At 37.2% G+C, this 20,753-nt stretch overlaps 1 protein-coding gene across 1 annotated transcript; it reads right to left on the reverse strand.

Annotated features, from left to right (window-relative positions):
* Positions 1-3,139: 3,139 nt before the first annotated feature.
* LOC142859028 (interferon-activable protein 204-like) lies at positions 3,140-16,293 on the reverse strand. Its single transcript, XM_075989203.1, has 7 exons — positions 16,104-16,293; positions 13,233-13,517; positions 11,887-11,999; positions 11,221-11,379; positions 6,943-7,365; positions 5,597-5,785; positions 3,140-3,419 (listed from the first exon to the last, which is right to left on the reverse strand). Exons 2-7 carry the CDS (start codon positions 13,495-13,497, stop codon positions 3,405-3,407), a joined length of 1,164 nt encoding a protein of 387 aa, XP_075845318.1. The 5' UTR covers positions 13,498-13,517; positions 16,104-16,293; the 3' UTR covers positions 3,140-3,404.
* Positions 16,294-20,753: the final 4,460 nt, after the last annotated feature.

The following is a 20,753-nucleotide window of genomic DNA, read 5'->3' on the forward strand; positions in this document are numbered from 1 at the left end:
ACTAGTGACTTCTCAATACTATGGTAATCAAAACAAAGATTCACAACTGGTCAAGGTGTAGAGAATAAGAGACTGTACAGTGCTCAGCCCTAAATGCGACATCTATAATGCAAACCCTTCTCCCACGTGTCAGAGATCATTATAGAAGAGCAGGTTTGTGCCAAACACCATGGCCAGCAGAGTGTCAATGCACGGGAGGTAAGGACATTTAATTCAGCAAGACTCAGTGGCCTGTGTTGTTTCAAATTAAAGTCTGATATTAGGTAGTTTATTTCAAGCATATTTAAGCATAGCACAACTTAGAAAAAATTCATGGTGATAATTAACTTAATCCTGTTTCACAATAAAGATTAAGCCATGGCAACATCTAGAATCTGATAAAGTACAAGTGACAAATTCCATAACAATGAGTTCTAAAGATTAACTAAGAAAGCAAGCTCAAAGTTAACAATGTTCATGGTGAAGTTTCAGGAAGGATGGTGCTATAGATTTATATAGCTATAGATTTACTGAGATAAATGTAGGAGTCTGGGTGAGCTGGTAATGTCTGGCCATATAAAAAGTGTTGAGATCACCAGGCTATTAACCACACCCATTTTCAGAATTCTGGGCAGAACACAGATTATGTATCTCTTCCTTTAAAGGGACAATCTAATCATGTGTCTTTAACATTCCTTGTTTCCCTAGTGCTAGTCTGTGAATACAAGTATTTACATGCTTCCTGCAGTCTGGTAGAGCATAGTAGCAAAATCAGATGAGTATAGGAGACAGAGTTTTGCAGATATAAGAGGGAAGTTGCACATATGAATGTCCAGTGCTTATGAAAGTATTCACCAGACCTGTCTAACTTATGTCAGACAAAAGCCCAGTATGGAGAAAGGAGACTGAGACAAGATTTTAACTCTAGCTGAGAGAGATATTTTGTTTTATTGAGCTATACATTTTTCTCTACTCCCCCTTTTTCCTCCACCCTTCCATCTATCCTCTCCTGTGACACCCAAGCTCCTAATTTACTCAGGAGATCTTGTCTTTTTTCTCCTTTCTACGTAGATCCATGTATGTCTCTTTTAGTGTTTTTGTTGGCTAGGTTCTCTGGGGTTTTGGACTGTAAGTTTTTTCTTTGTTTTATGTCAAAAGTCACTTATGAAAGAGTCCTTCTATTATATTTGTCTTTCTAGATTTGGGTTACCTCACTTAATATGGTTTTTTTTTGCTAGATCCATCCATTTTTAAATGGCCTCATTTTTTACCACTATGTAGTATTCCATTGTGTAAATGTATCATAATTTGTGCATTTATAATGAATAAGTAAATCTTTAAAAGATTTACTTTTATTAGTGTGTGGCTTCTGGTAGACAGAATATGCTTCAATGTATGACAATAACCAAGGGTATATAGACACACTAATTAGACAGAAATTACTCCTTAAATAAAGTAGGCAGGGTATGGATCTCAGAGGAACTGAGGAAGTAAGAAGAGGTAAAATTGATCAAAAATTAAAACTCTATTGTAGTTCATTGCAGTTGATGATAATGTTGGCAATTATTTTTTTTAAAAAAAATTCTATCAGTATGTTTATAAGGCAAGGGTGATGGGGAAACTCTATCAACCAATCATATCTAGTTAGGGCGTGGCTACCTGGGGCCCAGGTAGAAAAACTGGGAGGAACCAGGTGCGTGCTCTCTCTGCACGGTGCCAGCTGGACAGATAGGATGGCGGACCTCCCACTCTTGTAGTATGAGTTTCCCCTTTTTTACCATTAAAATATAACTGTTATTCTTGAACTGGTCTGGTTATTTATCATACCGACCTAATTCACAACACAAGGGAGTATCAGTTTATATGCTGATTTCCATATCTTGAAATATTGAAAATTATAATATTTTGTTTATTATTTTGGGTTCTTTGTAAAGACAAAGTGTAGTTTTGAACTTAAAATGCAGAGGAACTACTGGGTAAATGCAGTAAAGAATCTAGAAAGTTGCTTTGGGACAAAAGTGAGAAGTAAATAAGTGGAGAAAGGATGTTTATTCAAGAATTTTTTACCAAGAAAAATGGTTTTGATGGCACAAATTCCATATTCATATTAAAGTAAATACCATTTCACATCTTAAAAATAAAAATAATCAGGTCATAGAATAAAAAGAAAATAGTAGACTATAAACTTTCTAAAGAGAGCAAAGGATGCAATCTTATGGTTTTGTGTCTGGAAAAGCCTTCTCAGGAAAATAAAACAAAACATTTTATTGAAAGTGTTTAAAGGAGACTGAAGTAAGATGTGTGCACTCCACCAGCAATGGATGGCTGTTTCCCTTACTCCACATCCTCACCAGCGTGAACTGTCACTTATTCTATTGATCTTAGCTATTCATTGGGGCTTAAGATAAAATCTCAAAATAATTTTGGTTTGCATTCCCTGAAGGTTACTAAAGTTGAACCTTCTTTTAAATGTTTTTCAGTCACTTGACTTTCCTTTTGTGAGAATTGTCTGTTTAGATCTCACTTTGTAGACCAGTCTGTCCTCAGATTCACATAGATTTGCCTGCCTCTGCCTCCTGAGTACTAGGTGGCATGTACCACCCTGCCCAATTAGCACCCTATTTTTTAATTGAATTACTCATTTGATCGATCTTCTGGTGTTTTGAGTACCTTATATATTTGGATATTAGGTCGCTATCAGATGTGTAGTTGGTAATACTTTTTTCTCATTCTGTACACTGCTTCCTTGTCTGAAGGATGGTGTCCTTTGCAATGCAGAAATTTTGCAATTTCATGATGTCCCTTTTATTAATTGTTGATCCTTAGTGCCTGCGCTAACCCTGTTCTGTTCAGAAGAACTCTCTTTATAGGACTTCATAATCCAAGAATAAGGTCAACAACTGACTAATGAAACCACATAAAACTTCAATTTGTGTACAGTAAATGGAACAGACAATGGAGAGAAGAAACAGCACACAGAATGAGAGAGAATCCTAATAGATTCTATACTCTGAAAGTTCTAATCAGACTATTGAACTCAATATTGACAAAATTCTGTGTATTCCATCCTATGTGTCCAACAGAGCACAAATATACCAGTATCTAGCAGTTAACGCATAAATTGAACAAACTACATACAGCATTTTGTACTTATGTCCCTTTAAAAAGAAATTTATTATTTTCACACTAGAGAAATTAAATTCAAGTATTATTTTCATAGAAAAGGAGAGCAATGAGGAAATTTGCAAATGAAAATACATAATCACAAATTAAATAGAAAGACATTTAAATGCTTGAATGTACTACTAAAGCTGTTGCTTATTTACAGTTGCTTGGTGTCTCTATTTTAAAAGCTGTCCACTGTTAAAAGCACTGAATTGATCTTGTGGATAGCTACTTCATCTCCATCTTCTGTGTTTTTTTTTTCAAGTCTTGGTAGCCTTGAAAGAGATAGTGAGAGATATTATAAGATTCTAGTCATTGAACTAAAACACTCTTTATATTTCTCCAGTCATCTATCCTTGCCTCTTGCCCTCAATGGCCTTATATGATCTTTTGCCCTCTCCAAGGCTGTTGATCTTCTCTGCTTTACTTTCTTCATTGTATTGCCTTATTTTGAGCCACCCTTTTCCAACTATGTGGTTCTTGAAGAGATGGCTTTTCACACTCAACATGACTTTCTTTTGGGGCAGGGAATTATAACAAAAAAGCAAAAGTATTGGTTTACCTTTCCAAAACATGGGTTGGAGCAGAAAAACAAAACCAAACTACATGAAGTTCTAATTTTCTTCACTACTGCTCTGGGCTATCAGGTATAGTTGGAACTCATGAATTCTTGTATTCTTGAAAATAGAACAATTAATGTTTATATCCTTGTGTCAAAATGTAGCCACATCTGCATTTTTGACTGTTGTATCTGGAGCATATCTTCTGCTAAAGTCATCTCTAGCTTATTAATGTAGTTATTTTCAGAGAGCTCCTTGCTCTTTTGTATCTGGAATGATCTATGTTGACCCCATTCCTCTTTAAATTTTTATATCTATGTTTCATCTCTTTCATTTTATCTTGCCCTTTCAATTTGTTTATCTTAATTTATAGTATTGTTTACTTATCCCTTCACTGTCCTGTGATTCATAACTGCCTCAATGATCTGTATAATCACCTTGTATAAGAATCTGCATTCAGTGCCAGGTAGCACAGGTAGATTTCAGTTCCACCATGCACGTTGTCTGTGATTATTACTGACTATCTGTGAAATGAAAATAATTATTATCTCTCTATTGTTGCTTAAAGTCTCAACACAAAGTAAGTACTTAGTATGTGTTCTCTATTTGTATGCATGTAAATTTCCTCAAGGGAGTTTAACATCATCATCAATCTGAGCATGCTTCAAACCCCTAGGTGTTGTTCTTGTTTTTAGTGTTGGCACCAGCGCCATTTATTCTGCCTATTAGTGTTATCTCTGAATAGCTTTTGGATGTGCTTTGAACCCACTTTTTTCTCTTACCACCATTACCAAGCTGGTTGTAAAATAATGAGGGTTTATCTTCTTAAACATTAGTCATTTCTATCACTCAAAGTTCCATTTATCTTTTCCCTGCCTAATAAAATTATAAAATAGATTCTGTGATGTCTTGATAAGGTAGCTGCCTGATTTCCAAAATCATTCTCAATAGCCTTTAAATGTTTTAGTGCTGTAAATCTATGGTGACTTTCAAACTGCTGGAGATTTCATAAGCAACTTGCAATGTTTCTGAATATTTAACACAAATATTTAATACAAAGTGTATAATAGTACATAGTTGTGTCTAACTAATATTTCTACCTCCAAGGCAAGTTTCTCTGAAACACAAATTTTCAAGACAAGTACAAAATTCTTTTTTACTTATGTGTCAAAGTTATCAAGCATTCAAACTCAGAAAGTCTTTCAATATTTACTTTATCCACCATGAATGGTTCTTACTTCCTTATTTCGGACAGCACTACATTTATTTGACCATTTAAACAGCCCTTTAGGCTCATGTTCTCAGAGTCTCTGTCTTTCATATGTAGAAGAATTAATAGTGGTGAGCCATACATTGATATATTTTCATGCCATTTCTATTTCTTAGGTCTCTCTCTCTCTCTCTCTCTCTCTCTCTCTCTCTCTCTCTCTCTCTCTCCTTCACTCCGCTAAGAAAATAGTACCTACTCACTTTTCATGATGTGCCAAATTCTGTGATAACTCATACATATCCAGGCATTTCTTACCCTAAAGTCCAGATTTAAAGTGAAGCTTTCCCCAGAATCAGTCAATTCTTAATGGTTAAAGCTGGCTTTCAACTCAAATTTGACACTTATTTAAAACTCTTGTTCTTGATCACTTTTGAAATATATTTCCACATCACTCTTACTTCCTCATATATCTTGTTATTTAGCATATATACAATATTCTTTGGATTATTTCTTCAATATATTTTTTAAAAATCTTCCCCATAGAAATGAGTATAAGGACATCATTTTAATTCTCCCCTCCAGAGACAGAATTATCTATGTGACACACTAAAAGTTCACGTACAGAATCCTAAAGAAATGTGAATTTCTGCTTTGATAAATCTGTTCCCTGTCTACTTCGTACCTTAATGAAACTGTGATCGCCAGACACCAGCTTCGGTTGCTTGTCAATTGTTTTCACTTGAAAGCAGAAGAGTCGCAGTTTGTCTCCTTCCTTACATCTGATGTTGTAGCATTGCTCACTCCCTAGAACTTCTATATTTCCTGTGCTGTCCTTCATTTCATAGACTGTATTCTTTGGGTTCACCTTTATCTGAAAAAGTAAAATTGGCATTACTTTTCTGAAAGTTATCTAATTCACAAACATTATTATACATTCAAAAAAGACTTTTTCAGGACAAAAAATAGAAAAATATGAGAACTGTTACAGACACAGGCATGTAGATGTCTGTAGTGAAGTGTTCCCAAAGAACTTTCTTTATTAGTGTGATGATTTTCTTTCTTTATCAAGAAGATTTGTGCCTGGAAGTGTTAGGACAATAAATGCTTTTCCTGATTTCCTCTGCTTCTTATACCTCAATAGCTTGCATTCCCTCTAAATCACCCAGGATCATAGACATTAGAAATTCAGGCATCCATATTTGTATCTTATGGTTATAAAGGGATGAATGACATTAACTCCCACTATTCATTCATCCAATAGGTTATAAGAAATCTACATAACAGGTAAGATTCCTGTAATTCACTCATTTAGACCCTCTTCATTTACTTTCTTTTCAAGTATCATGTCCAAATAAGCCAATATCCCCAATTCACATTGTATTGAGTGATCCATCAATGAGATGTCTGCATGTATTTTCTTCTCTAAATGAGAAAACTAGGTTCACTTGCCTTCTAAATGTCACTTTATACTATAGTTCTCAATTGCTAAGGTCTTCAGAAGTAGTTAATTGAATAAGATACAAAGTCAACATTGATTAAAACTACTGAAGAGATAAAAGATTCATTCTATTGAATGGTTTTTAATTTAGAAGGTTGCTAGCCAATCATTTATTACTCCAAATATCTGTTGTAATTAATATTCACCTTAGTTCAGACAATCAATAGAAACATAGTGTATAGAAAGAAAAGAATAAATATTGTATGGTTGCAATAGAGCTTAAAAATCTGAGACTGTTAGCATGGTACTGACCTACTATACTATTCCTGCTTATTGTGGCTGAGGGTAAATATTTTTTAGCAAAGAAAGTAAAGATTATTTGTAATTTATTTTCAGAGAACTTTTAAAGAAATATCATAGAAAATAGGCTGTTGAATTATCTCTTAATATGCGGGATAATTTCATCTGTTACCCCAGACATGGTAAAGTCTTCTGTAACAATACAGTCATTATACATGGACTGGAAAGTTCTTATATTTGAGCTCAGGTGTTGGTGGAGAAGAGGACATAAACAAAATTTCAGACATTACCTTGTGTAATGTAAATAACCCATAAACCGGTGTTCCAGTGGCATACTTGCGAATATCAAAAATCTTGGGAGTTTCTTTTGATTTTCTGATAAGCCTTATAGGGACTTTAATACTTTGGACAGGACCAGCTTCAAGCACAGAGGAATTTTCATTTATCTCTAGGATTCCTTTGAATTCAAGGTAATTAGAGATCATGATGACATTCTCTCTTGTGAACTTCTTTTTCAGGTTGATGTTGAAAACTTTCACGTGGAAATACTCGCTTTCAGTGGCCACTGTAGCATGAAACATCATCTTTCTTCCAGGTTCTGTTGACTTATATACAAATGGCTCTGTTGCCTTGAGTACCATCACTACCATGGCATTATTTTTGCAAACAGCACCTCTGGCAGTGTTCTGGTTTTGGGTCTGTGTCTTTTGGTTCTGGGTTGAACAAACACAGAGATAGAAACATATAAGTTTAGCCACAAATAAAAAAATAACCTTTACATAAGATAAACACAATCTCCACATTAGTTCTATCAATTTTTATATATTGGTTGAACTATGGAAAAGCTAAAGAGGAACTCTTTCACTGGCCAAACGTCTAATGAATTAAAACAATGGGTTTAGCCACAGAACCTTGAGCACTTTTGTTGTAAACTCAGAGGACTATTTCCAACATGAAACATGATGTTCAGCATGAACACAGCACTGGGCTGAACTCCTGGAGAAGCAGTATTATGAGCAAGGGAGCCAAGATCATGATGAAAAAACCCACAGAAACAGCTGACCCAAGCAAGTGGGAGCTTACTGACTCCAGACTGACAGCTGCGGAACCTGTATAAGACTGAACTAGGTTCTCTGAATGTGGGTGACACTTGTGTGGCTTGGGCAGTTTGTGAGGCCATTAGCAGTGGAACCACTATTTATCCCTAGTGGATGAACTGGCTCTTTGGAGCCCATTCCCTATGGAGGGGTACCTTGCTTAGCATAGATAAAGGGGCCTTGTTCCTCTTTCAAGTGATGTGTCAGATTTTGTTAACTCCTTGTGAGAGGCCTCTCTGAGGAGCAGTTGGGGGTGGTGTGGATAGATGTTGGAGATAGCGGAAGGACAGGAGGAAAAGAAAACTGGGATTGGTATGTAAAATAAGATTGTTTTAAAAATTAAATAAAATATTAGCAAAAAAATCATAAAGCAATATAGTTAGTGATAGTGATAGGTAAACAAGTAGGAAAGACTAGATTGAAATTAACAGAAAGTTATATGATATGCATAAAAAAATTAGTGATATACTATGAAAAACACAAAATGAAGTATGGGGTGGAGATAGGGGTGGGGTAAGGTTGGGGAAGGGGAGAGGGGGAGAGGGAAGGGAGAAGGGAAATACTGGCGAGAGCTTGGGGGAGTGTGAGGGTAGAGATGAAGGAAGTGCGGATATAGGAGCAGGGAAGAAGATATCTACATTAAGGGAGCCATTTTAGGGTTGGCAAAAGACTTGGCTCTAGGGGGGATCCCAGGTGTCCACAGGGATGTCCCCAGTTATGTCCTTGGTCATCAGAGTAGAGGGTGCCTGAACTGTCCTTGCCCTACTATCACACTGATGATTATCTTGAATATCACTATAAAATCTTCATCTGGTGACAGATGGAGATAGAGACAGAGACCCTCATCAGAGCAATGGACTGAGCTCCCAAGGTCCAGTTGAAGGGCAGACAGAGGGAGAAGATGAGCAAGGAAGTCAGGACTGTGAGGGGTTGGTCCACCCACTGAGGCAGTGTGCCTGTTCTAATGGGAGCTCACCAAATCCAGCTGGACTGGGACTAAACAAGCATGTGATCAAACCGGACTCTCTGATTGTGGCTCACAAAATGATTCTTAATGTGTAGAAGAGACAGGGCCACTTATTCATCCCAGCCACCCAGCCAGCTTAACCTTGAAATAATCACACAGAAACTGTGCTAATTAAATCACTGCTTAGCCTACTAGCTCTAACATCTTATTGGCTAACTCTTACACCTTGATTTAGCTCATTTCTATTAATCTATATATTGCCACGTGGCAGCGGCTTATCAGGAAAGATTCGGCATGCCTGATTCTGGCAGTTCCATGGTGTCTCTCTCCTCTTCTTTCTTCCTCCCAGAATTCAGTTCTGTCTTCTCAGGCTACCTGAATTCTGCCCCTATCAGGCCAATGCAGTTTCTTTATTCATTAACCAATATAAGCAACACATAGAAAGAAGGACCTCCTACACCATTAATGCACACATATCAAGGATATTCTGATGTGGGATATCCTTCTGTATATGAGTTGCTTTTATTGATTGATGAATAAAGCTGTTTTAACTAATGACTTAGCAGAGTAAATCCAGGTGGAAAATTCGAACATATATATATATATATATATATATATATATATATATAGAGAGAGAGAGAGAGAGAGAGAGAGAGAGTAGGCAGAGTCAGGCAGATGCCATGTAGCTGCCAAAGGAGAAGGATGCCAGAACCTTACCAGTAGACCACACCCTCATAGTGATACGCAGATTGATAGAAATGGGTTAATTTAAGATGTAACAACTAGCTAAAAATATGCCTAAGCTATTGGCCAAACTGTGTTGCAATTAATGTAGTTCCTGTGTGATTATTAGAGTCTGGGCAGCCAGGAAACCAAACACAGTCTCCATTCACAATATTCATTGAAAGTGGAACTGAGTTTGTAGTAGTGGATAAACAATCTACAGTGGATTATTTTAAAAAGCAACATAAATACTGATATAGCCATTGAATGTTATATGCTTGTATCTTAGGGAGTTGGAAAGGTAATCCTGATATTTCAAATTGGAAAAACAGTGAAGTAATAACTCTTGTAAGATGTTACTCTAGAAAGATTTTCCACATAATTATAACAATCAATGAAAAATATAACAAAAATATTTATCTCTAAATTATTAGAATGATAATGTTTGAGGTGAGTAAAATTGCTTCTGTTTTTGATTAACTGTCTGGTTATATTTCATCAAGTGATAAAGAGATGGGGGCATACAGAAGGAAACCTAGAGGGAGGAAAAGGAGAGTTCAGAGATGGATGCTGACATTGCTACGGTTTTTTTCCAGTGAGTACTCAGAAAAAGTAAGAGGCATCCATTCTCTAATTTCCCTCACTACATTTCTTTTCTTCCCTCTCAGAATTAGTATTTTTCTATTATTTTCATTTAAAAATTTTCCATACAATATACATTGATCAGGATTCCAACACTTCCAAATCCTCCCCCATTTAACTTCATGTCTTCCTCTCACTCTCAAAATGTAGATAAATAAAAAGATAAGAAAAAGCCAGAAAAACATTTCCCCAAAAAGACAAAATAAAAGAACCAATCCACCACACACATAAAACCATGTGGACCTCTTTGGTGTTGGTGCACCACCCTCATTCAGACTGTGGTTGATAGTCTCCATTGAAGAAACCCTTTGGTAGTTGTTATCTACTGAAAATTGCTTGTTGGTTAAGGGTGGGACTTATGTCCCCTCCCTTCTCCCTGTTCTGGGACCCCAGGCAGCTTGAACCTGTGCCTTTTAAATGTGTGCCACTACAGTGTCTGAGCTCATATGTGCATCACTCCTGTTTGTCCAAAAGGACAAACACTGATTCCTTGGAGTCATGTACTATCTTTGACTCTTACAAGCTTTCATCTTCCTCTTCCACATAGATCCCTTAAGGGATTTGATGCAGACTCCCCATTGAGGGATGGATACTGTGAAGTCTCTCACTATCTGCACATTGGCAGCTGTGGGTCTCTGTTAATTCCCATCTTTGACAAGAAGCTTCTCTGATGAGACCTGAATAAAGCACTGATCTATAGATATGACAGCTTGTCACTATGAGTCATCTTGTTGCTATGTTCCTTAAGCAGAATAATAGTAGTACGTTTCTCAGATTCTTGACTGCTTTAGCTAAGTCAGGTATGGGTTCCATCTTATAGAAATGGAGCCTATGGCTACTGACTCTTCATCTCTCCCTATCTATGATCAGCTCAAGGCAGGACATTTCTCATTGTCCGAAATGCCAGGTTTATTAAATGTCTTCGTGGCAGCCAAAAGTTATGATGCAGCAATTTCTGTAATTGTATCATGTACATTTATGTTTCTGCCTTTGTATGGTGATCTACTTCTATTGTATCCAAACACTGTGTGTGTCTAACTAATTAAATCTCAGTGATAAGTGTGGAACACGGTCAAAACTTGAAGATCTGATTCTGATATCTAGATCGAGAAAATGAAAGGGAGGCATAAGATTTGTACCTTATCCAAAGAAGTGTTGAATGAAGCCAAAGATGAGGTCTGGAATACTGAGTACTGGCATCTGGCTGTGTTTTCTGTAGAACATGGAGGGTGATTTGGCCTCTCAGACCCCTTGACCTTTTTCACGGCCGTCTTTTCATTATTCATACTTTTTCTTTTCTGAAAGTGTATCCATGGCAATGTTAATGAGTCTCAGTATCAAGTGATCAAAGTGTGTCTTCATTATTAGGTAGTAGGTTTATTATGCCTGAATATGTTGGAAACTTGGGGTGACACCCACCCTCTGGCCAAGTTTAGAATATGATTATGAATATTCACAAAATGTGTGCATAAGTAGTTTCATTATATAAAGGGAGAGGAAAGGGTTATATACACAGTTTTTCTCACATTACCATTATGGTAGGACATAATTGAATTTGAATTTGAAATTGAAAACTAGGTCTTGTATAAACATGGAACAGCCATTATTCTACTTGATTGTCAAGAATACCACATCTCTTGTAGGAGTTACCACATTTTAATGCCACATGATCATTTATCCATGAGTTTCAATAAAGCTTGAAGATAAGCTAAAAAAGCAGTCAGTGCCTGATGGACAGAGTATGGACAAGTGGCTCTGCTGCAGCCTTTTTGGCCTGTCAATCTGCTGCTGTACCTCAAGCTCACCTGAGCTGCGGAAGTTTTCCCTCCATCCGATGCTGAAGTATTGCTTGCAGTTGGTGTTTTTATAGCAGAACCTGCTTCTTGATTCTTATTTCTCAGTGGTGTTTTTCCTTTTACTGGGAAGAATATAATTTTCATCACAACAAATGCATGAACAAAAGAGTCCACTTGAACCAAAATAGAGGATCTAGGAACCATCTAGTTTTCCTGCCATATGAACACATTTTTATTGCATTCATATCAAAGTTTATTCCATTAGGTTATTGTAGGATTACACCACTAAAGGCACAGTCTTAGACACTGTTTCTACTACTTGATGTTTTCCTTACTTGTTCCCTATAATGGGAGAAAACCTTCTTGTCCTTGACCCTCATTACATCAGCCAAGCATTTCTCATTCTCATTCTCCTGCCATTCTCTTAAAAATACAAATTTTCATCATGATTTGTTGGTTATGTTTTGTGTATAGTATGCTCAAATCTGTAGATGGAGCAGCAGGCTGTTTCCTGCTGCCCGGAAGGGCTCCCGGCCACCGGCTAGCTTTACCCGAAATAATTACATGGAAACTGTATTCTTCTAAACACTGCGGGGCCCATTAGTTCCAGCCTCTTATTGGCTAATTCTCACATCTTGATTAACCCATTTCTAATAATCTGTGTAGCACCACGAGGTGGAGGCTTACTGGAAAGGATCTTAACCTGCATCCATCTTGGAGAGGAGAGCTATAGCGTCTGCTTGACTCAGCTTTCTTTCTCCTAGCATTCTGTTCTGTCTTCCCCACCTACCTATGTTCTAACCTATCAGGCCAAGCAGTTTCTTTATTAATTAACCAATGAAAGCAACAGATAGACATATGACCCTCCTCCATCACAAATCATAAAAAATCAGTAAAAGAAATCTGGTACTCACTTGTGGAATAAGATAGAAAAGTAGTGGATTTTATCTTTCTAAAATCTTATTACTTAACTCAATAATTTTATGAATGACAATGGTGATTTATACCTTCTTAAGGCAATATTTGATTAAAGTATTGTCTTATCTTTGTCAATAGAGATGATAATTATGTTAGTATTCTTAATAACATAAGTGACACTATTGGTTAATGAATATAATTAGATCTTAAACCATAATTTTCTAATATCTATGTTACACCTGCAAGCCCAATCTCAGATGAAATTTTATTTTTGTGTTAGTCCACATGCCAAATAGGCTCTTTAAGTTATAGCATCTACTAGAAAGGGAACAACTGTGATCACTGAAGTATAAATTGGTATATGAAAGCTATGTGGATGAAGGAAGCAGAGATAGTAATATGGTATTAGGGACAGAGGGTTCTACGTTACATGTTACCTTTTGATTTCTCTTCTTTAAGGGTTTTAGCAAGTCCTTTAAGAGTTTGTATATTTTCACAAAAGTCAATCAGTTTGCTCAATCCAGCATCAGTTGGAAATTCATCTTCCATCATGTCAGCAATCTGAACCTTGGTATATTTCTCTTGCATATTTCTCTCCAGTCTTAAATCACTGGACATTAATGACTTAAAGTAGTCAAATTGATCACTACTGATGTTCTCTAATCCTTTCAGCAGAACAATTCTCTTGTATTCATTCACCATCTTTAAAGTTGTTGGTGAAACTGTAAGGCAAAATTGGCATGCACAGTTGTATATGTGTTCAGAAATTTCCTAAGAAAGGAATGTCTACATGAATGAATGCACTATGTGAAAATATTGTATACATGTGTGTTAACAAAAAACAATAGTACAACAGTCATTTATGTTACACGGAATATTGGGTAAGAATTGCTGCATTAGGAAAAACTTCAAATCAATCTTTCCTATTAAAGAAGATGGTTATTTGGGGTCAAAGCTAGCTGAGATGGAAAGATTCTGGAAGAATGCCACTGTGGCAGAACTTAGGAGTATTGGTTTGCATCTTCTCTTTTCTTCACTTTAAGTGCCTGAACCTTTCCCTTGTTTGTTTATCGGATCCTGACTCCTCAGACTTACTGTGGCTAAACTGGTTACTTTTCTAGTGACTGTGACAATAATACCCAATAGAAACAACACATGGGGGCTGATATCCAAAATATACAAAGAACTCAAGAAATATATCTTCAAAAGAACAAATAATCCAATAAAAATGGGCTACAAACCTAAACAGAGAGTGCTCATCAGACAAATCTAAAATGGCTGAATGACAGTTAAGGAAATGTTCAACATTCTTAACCATCAGAGAAATGCAAATTAAAACAACTCTGAGATTTCATCTTACACCTGTAAGAATGGCCAAGTTCAAAAACACTGATGACAGCTTATGTTAGAGAGGATGTGGGGAGAAGGGAACACTTCTGCATTGCTGGTGGGAGTGCAAACTGGTACAGCTGCTTTCGAAATCAGTATGGCGATTTCTCAGGGAAGAACCTACATTAAGACCAAGCAATACCACTTTTGGGTATATACCCAAAGGTTGCTCAATTTTACCACAAGGACATGTGCACAACTATGTTCATAGCAGCATTGTTTGTCATAGCCAGAATCTGGAAACAACCTAAAGGCCCCTCAACTGAATAATGAATAAAGAAAATAAATGTGGTAAATTTACACCATGGAGTACTACTCAGAAGAAAAAAATAATGACATATTGAAATTTTCAGGCTAATTGATGGATCTAGGAAACACCATACTGCGTGAGATAACCCAGGCCCAGAAAGACAAATATGATATGTACTCACTCACTCATAAGTGGCTTTTAGACATAAAGCAAGTTTTCTAATTATCAGAAAAAGTTAAATAAAAGCTATAGTGACCTATCATTTCACCCAGTTAGAGTATTTATCATTACACAGATAAAAATAAATTATGATTAGGATTCAAAGAAGCAGCAACTCTAATACTTTGTTTGAAGTTACATAATTTAGCATAACCATTACAAAAAATAATATAGCAATCCCTTAAACACAAAAAGCACAACCAGTGTATTTCATTTCTTCCATTAAATGAATATATAACCAAAGGAGATGAATAAGTTATATAGAAAAGGTAATTGCACTTTTATATTTATTACATTATTATTTACAATAGCCAAAATACAGAATAACTGCAAATGTTTTTTGGGTGGATGAGTGAAGTAAGAAAAAAAAAATAGCCGGGCACTATAGTACATGCCTATAATTTCAGTACTGAAGAGGTGAAGAAAGGATTAGGAGTTCAAGGGAATCCCCAATTATGAGATTGTTTGGAAAATGAAAACAAAAACCAAATACAAAAGCACATGGTAAATATACATTTAATGGGCAATGGAGATGGCTTAGTTGGTAAAAGTGCCCATTGTAGCCTGCCTTAGATCCCTGGAACCTGTAGAAACAAGATGCAGTAGTGCATGTCTGTAATCCTAGCCCCCGTATGGTGACAGAGAAGCTGGAGATAGGAAAATTGCCTGGAAATTTGTGGGCCAGCTCTTCTGGAATACAGAGCATAGCAACAGAAAAATAAGAAAGGCTTACTCAAAACAACATAGAAGGCAAGAAGCAACTCCACAAAGATACATCATGATCTCCACATGTATATGCCTGCACTTCCATACATGACCCACACACACACACGCCAAGTATTCATTAGCCTTAGAAGCAATGAACTCCCGTCATTTGAAGCAACATGAATAGAAAATAAGATAACCTTGTTAAGGGAAAAATGACAGATAGAGAAAGATAAATACCACTTGTCTCAGTTATTAACAGAAATAAACTCTATAGAAGAATGAAGTGGAATCATGGTTCTCTAGAGATGGGGAAGATCTAGAGGCAGGAGGAACAAAGGAGGAACAGAAAGAAATTAAAAAATAAATTCAAGATTACAACACAGAGTACAGCTCAACTCTTGTTCTTATTTAGTACAACAGGGCAATTATTGGACAGAACAGTGTATGACATAGTTCAGCACAGTTAGAAAATAAAATGTGTAATTCCCAAAACATACAATAGTTGATTGTTGAAGGCATGGAAATGCCTGTTTCACAGACTATATTACTAGACATTACATATGTGTATTGATTTTACAGTGGGCCATATACAGGAGTGTAAGTTAGAAAAAATAATAAATCACTAAATAAATAATGTATAAGATTCAGCACTTAGATGGCAAACAGAAATCTCTTATTTCTTTCCTATGTTCTTTTATATTTCACAGAGATATCTGATCATATATTTAGGAAACAGACTCACCTCCCTGGAAATTTCTGCAGCGATGTTCAGATCCTGAGACCTTTAACAAGGCAAGAAGTGAGCTTGTTTGGTTTGAGTAGATAGATGAACGAGTAAATCAAAAACTGTAGAGTAGGACACAAGTCAAGACACCAGGGTCTGTGACATTGTTAAAGACACCTCCTATCTTGAGCAGCACTAAATGTCGCTCACTGTGCTTTCTCCTTGGGGAGGGGGTGCTGAAATAGTCAGGCCTCCTCCCAGTGTTGCTCAATTTCCCTGGGTAGTGAAACCTGACTCCTTACTTCCCATAAACATTTGGTTATCGTAAATATATATCAAAGTTTAGTTATGCTCACATTCTTCTCTTATGAAACTCACCAGCTCACAAAAGCCCAACCTTGTGACTTGTTTTTGTTTTTGTTTTTCGAGACAGGGTTTCTCTGTGGCTTTGGAACCTGTTCTGGAACTAGCTCTGTAGACCAGGCTGGTCTCGAACTCACAGAGATCCGCCTGCCTCTGCCTCGCGAGTGCTGGGATTAAAGGTGTGTGCCACCACCGCCCGGCATAATATTATTTCTGCGTGTATGCCTGAAGGCCAGAAGAGGGCACCAGACCTCATTACAGATGGTTGTGAGCCACCATGTGGTTGCTGGGAATTGAACTCAGGACCTTTGGAAGAGCAGGCAATGCTCTTAACTGCTGAGCCATCTCTCCAGCCCCCCTTGTGACTTTTGTAGCAAACAGTTGTACTCTAGTCACTAGACACAAACCCCACATACAGGGTGCACCAATTTCAGGGGGTTAACACTAGCTGGCCAAGGTCCCTTTGCTCTACCTGGGTAGGAATCATGGAGAACTGAGACAGGGTTTTTATTGTAGTAGAAGACTCAAGGCTTCGGACATAGTCTAATATACCCAGGGTCTTACAAACTCTAAACTCTTCAGAAGCTAAAGATCTGTGGTCCTGAGGTTTGAGATGGGAGACTTGTTAATCTGGGCTTTAACCACCAACTTCCAGCCTTGAACTTGGAAGCTTTTGTCATCAACAGCTTCTGGAAGCAGTAGGTAAAATATGGCAGCACACAGGCAGTGCCTTTATGATCCTGGGGCCTTGAGCGTGGCTAGTGTCACAGCTCTTTGGCTAGGATGCTGGCATTGTTGGCGCTTAAAGATTGACAGCTGTCTGGGATGCATCTGGTTGTTAGAGTCACCAGTGTCACATCCTCAGGTATTAATACAGCCCTCATTGACTTTATCTCTAACTTCTTATTTCAGCCCCAGAAGATCTCTGGAATTCCCAGCTGCTCTTTTACCACAACCACCACTGTCACTGATACTGTCACCTCCGCCACTCTGCCTTCCTCACAGTCTTCTAATCTTTCTCAGTGTTACCAGCTCATCTCACTCTATCAGTGAAAAACAAAAGCCAAGAAAAGGCCATTTAAGAGAAGCCTCTAACTGAGCTTTATGTTGCAATAGCACAGATTAAACCAGGAGTGATTTTTCCACATACTTCCAAAGGGAAATTATTTCTTGCTTATATGGACATATAAAGAGAATTGATAGTGATCAAGATACATCGTCAAACAACTCTATGGCTATCTGCAACAATCAAGGCACCGTGTTTTAATACAAATGAGAAACTGCCCTTCCTCCAATCATAGCTCTAATAATTTCACCATGTAAATGAAGTGTTGTGATTGCTGGTAGACTTGAGCCTTTTGCTGGGTCATAAGGAGAGATTCTTTCTCCAGGTCTAGTTCCAATTGATAATGTAGAAAGGTAAATGTATAGACACAGGACAAAAACATCAAGGGTTACATGTACTTGGAGGAAGTAGAGAAAAAGTTAAAGAACAGGTCAGTAAAAGTGTTTTAGGCAGTTTGGATGCTCACCTTACTAGACCTGGATGGAGGTGGGTGGTCCTTGGACTTCCCACAGGGCAGGGAACCCTGATTGCTCTTTGGGCTGACGAGGGAGAGGGACTTCATTGGGGGAGGGGGAGGGAAATGGGAGGCGGTGGCGGGGAAGAGACAGAAATCTTTAATAAATAAATAAATAATTAACAAAGATAAAAGTGTTCCATACGATACTGAAATGGTAGGCGTGTGTATTACACATTTGTGCCAAACCACAGAATGCACAAAAGGAAGAGAAAACTCTGATGTGAATTATGTGTTGGACTGATAAAGACATATCAGTATTAAACACATATTGGTTGGGTGTAGCAAATGTCTCACTGCTGTGGGAAATGGTGACAGTGAGGGAGATGGTACATGTGTTGGGCAAAGGATATATGGGAACTTTAATTTGGACACCATTCATTCATTTTAAATTATATCTACTATCTATCTATCATCTATCTATCTATCTATCTATCTATCTATCTATCATCTCTCTCTCATGTGTGTGTTTGTGTACAGGTACGTGCATGTTCTGCCATTTATGTGGAGGTTAGATGGTAACTCTTGTGCTACTTTATTGAATTAGCATATTTATATATTGAATTCATATATTATACATATATAATATAAATATATTATATATTTAATTCAGCTAGTCAAGTTTGTGAGTAAATGTTTTTATTCACTGAGTCATTTGTCTGGCCCTGGCACCGTTTTCTATGAACTTAAATTTCTAAAGACAACAATGATAAATAAACAAAAAATAACATTATAGAATTTAAGGCTAATTCATTTTTTGTAGTAAAACATATAAAAGAGCTTTTTATGTGTGACATAAAACCTGTGTGCTTAAGTATTTAAGTAGTGAGAGAAATGCCACAGTAAAGAAGATGGGGCCTTAACAATAATTGAGCTTATTTTCCATCCCAAACTTTAAGAAGTAATTTCCCATGCTATAATCCCTCCCTATAACTCATCATGGCAGGATTGTATTAGCTGAAATGTCACAGCCTCAGACAGGGTTTCCTTTCAGGAAAGGCATTAGCACATTCTAGTCTATTGACCCTGGCCAAACTGCAGTCCATAAACCTGAAGAGATATGGATCTCTAATTACAGAAGGGTCTAGATCGTGTCACAAATCATGAGTATTTTTGATGTATCAGAGATCTTGCCTCTTTCATAGTTTAATGTCTTCTAAAGATCATGATAAATATACAGACCTGAAGACCTCCAGGCTTTTAGTCATTCATTGAACTCATCTCTAACCCAATACTTTTAATACTCAGAAATCATTTCTTGTGTTTGGAATTAGATTCGTGTATGCTGCTAAAATAATAGATGTCAGCAAAGTTAGGCTCCATTTGTGCAGCAGTTTATTGTATGTTCACTTAAATTTTTTTACAGACTCTTCCCATTGGTCTTCCATGTGGTCACTACTTTCAGTTGCAAATGAGGCCCCCCAAATTAAGGGAATTGTGTATAATTTTTTAAAATGATAAAGTATGGGATTAGAATTAAAGTGTAGGGGTTTTGATGGAATATTTTGTGGTATATTCGTTTGTGGATTTTACTTTCTAGTAACACCCGAGAGTCATACATGTACAGACACGTAAAGATAGGTAATGATTGCAACCTTTTCTGTTTTAAAAGGATGTGAGCTTTGTTTTCATAAGATAGGCAGCTTACAACATGTTCTAAAAGATCAGAAAAGAACACAAAATTAGCGTAATTGGCTTGGTTCACATGGTATGCCTCCTCCCCCCACAGTGTGTATAATCAAGAGTCAATCTATTTATTGAACTTGATTTCACTCCTTTGTTGCTAGTGCCCTGATATTAAGCTGGGATTAGTTTCATCATACTTACTTTGCACTCAATATCATTTATCAGAGTTTAGAATTACAGTTCAAAACACCATAAAAGTTACAGAGTGAAATTACTTTTGTTTTAATAAAAAGGTTGAGGCCAGGGAAGGTCTGTGGCTCACAATGTACTGGAGTTAGCTAGTGGCAAAGTTTGGATTCACACTTAGGCCTGCCCGAATGTCAGTCTAAGTCAACATATTGCCTAGTATAGATACAAGAAACAAATGTATTATTTAGGGAAAGTCTCTGCAGAAGGGATTCCTACAAAGTCTTAACCTAAAGTACCGATTTTGACGTCTAGGTCTGTGTTCCCATGATCCTAATTAGGGCTAATTGAAGAAAGTAAAAAGGAAACAACGAGGGCCTCCCCAAAGCTTCCTACTATGACACTCCTGTGCTGGTGATCTCTGAAGAGAAAATGCTGATAATTACTGAAGTTGAAGTCCCAGGTCATTAATTGGGCATTGACTTCCACCTGGGAGCCATTCCCCTTGCTCTGGCTCCTGGCTTCCTCAGCTCAATTAAGCAACTCGTTTGTTTTCTCATTAGGAAACTTGTTAGTGTCTCACTCTGTTCCCCTGAGTTGCTCTGGAGAAAACTTTGTGGGAGGATTTCTAAAGCTGCTTCAGGTCTGCCTCTCTCGCTTCCCTGTGAGACATATGCTCCAACAGGATGTGTTACATCCATAGTCAGCAGTGGGGTCAAAGCTCCTTGTCTTGAAAACATAATATGGAAACAAATGGTTGGTGTGACTAGAGATAGCAATGGTCAAGGCAACTGCCTGAGACCTACTGAAAAAGAGGGAATATTGAACACTTGCTTTGAACACCCGTTTATAAGCATGTCCAGGACCATTGCATGCTGTTGAGCTTTTGTGCAGTCAGGCTGGTGCATTCTGG

This window comes from Microtus pennsylvanicus, chromosome 10 (genome assembly GCF_037038515.1).
Source record: "Microtus pennsylvanicus isolate mMicPen1 chromosome 10, mMicPen1.hap1, whole genome shotgun sequence".
Lineage (NCBI taxonomy): Eukaryota > Metazoa > Chordata > Mammalia > Rodentia > Cricetidae > Microtus > Microtus pennsylvanicus.

Bases quoted from the DNA above. Each gene is read 5' to 3' on its own strand.
- LOC142859028 (XM_075989203.1), bottom strand. From the start codon at position 13,497: ATGGTGAATGAATACAAGAGAATTGTTCTGCTGAAAGGATTAGAGAAC. The intron at 12,000-13,232 runs GTAACATGTAAC...TATTCTTCCCAG, and splicing joins TAAAGAAGAGAAATCAAAAG to TAAAAGGAAAAACACCACTG. The intron at 5,786-6,942 runs GTAATGTCTGAA...TTACTTTTTCAG, and splicing joins GGTTATTTACATTACACAAG to ATAAAGGTGAACCCAAAGAA.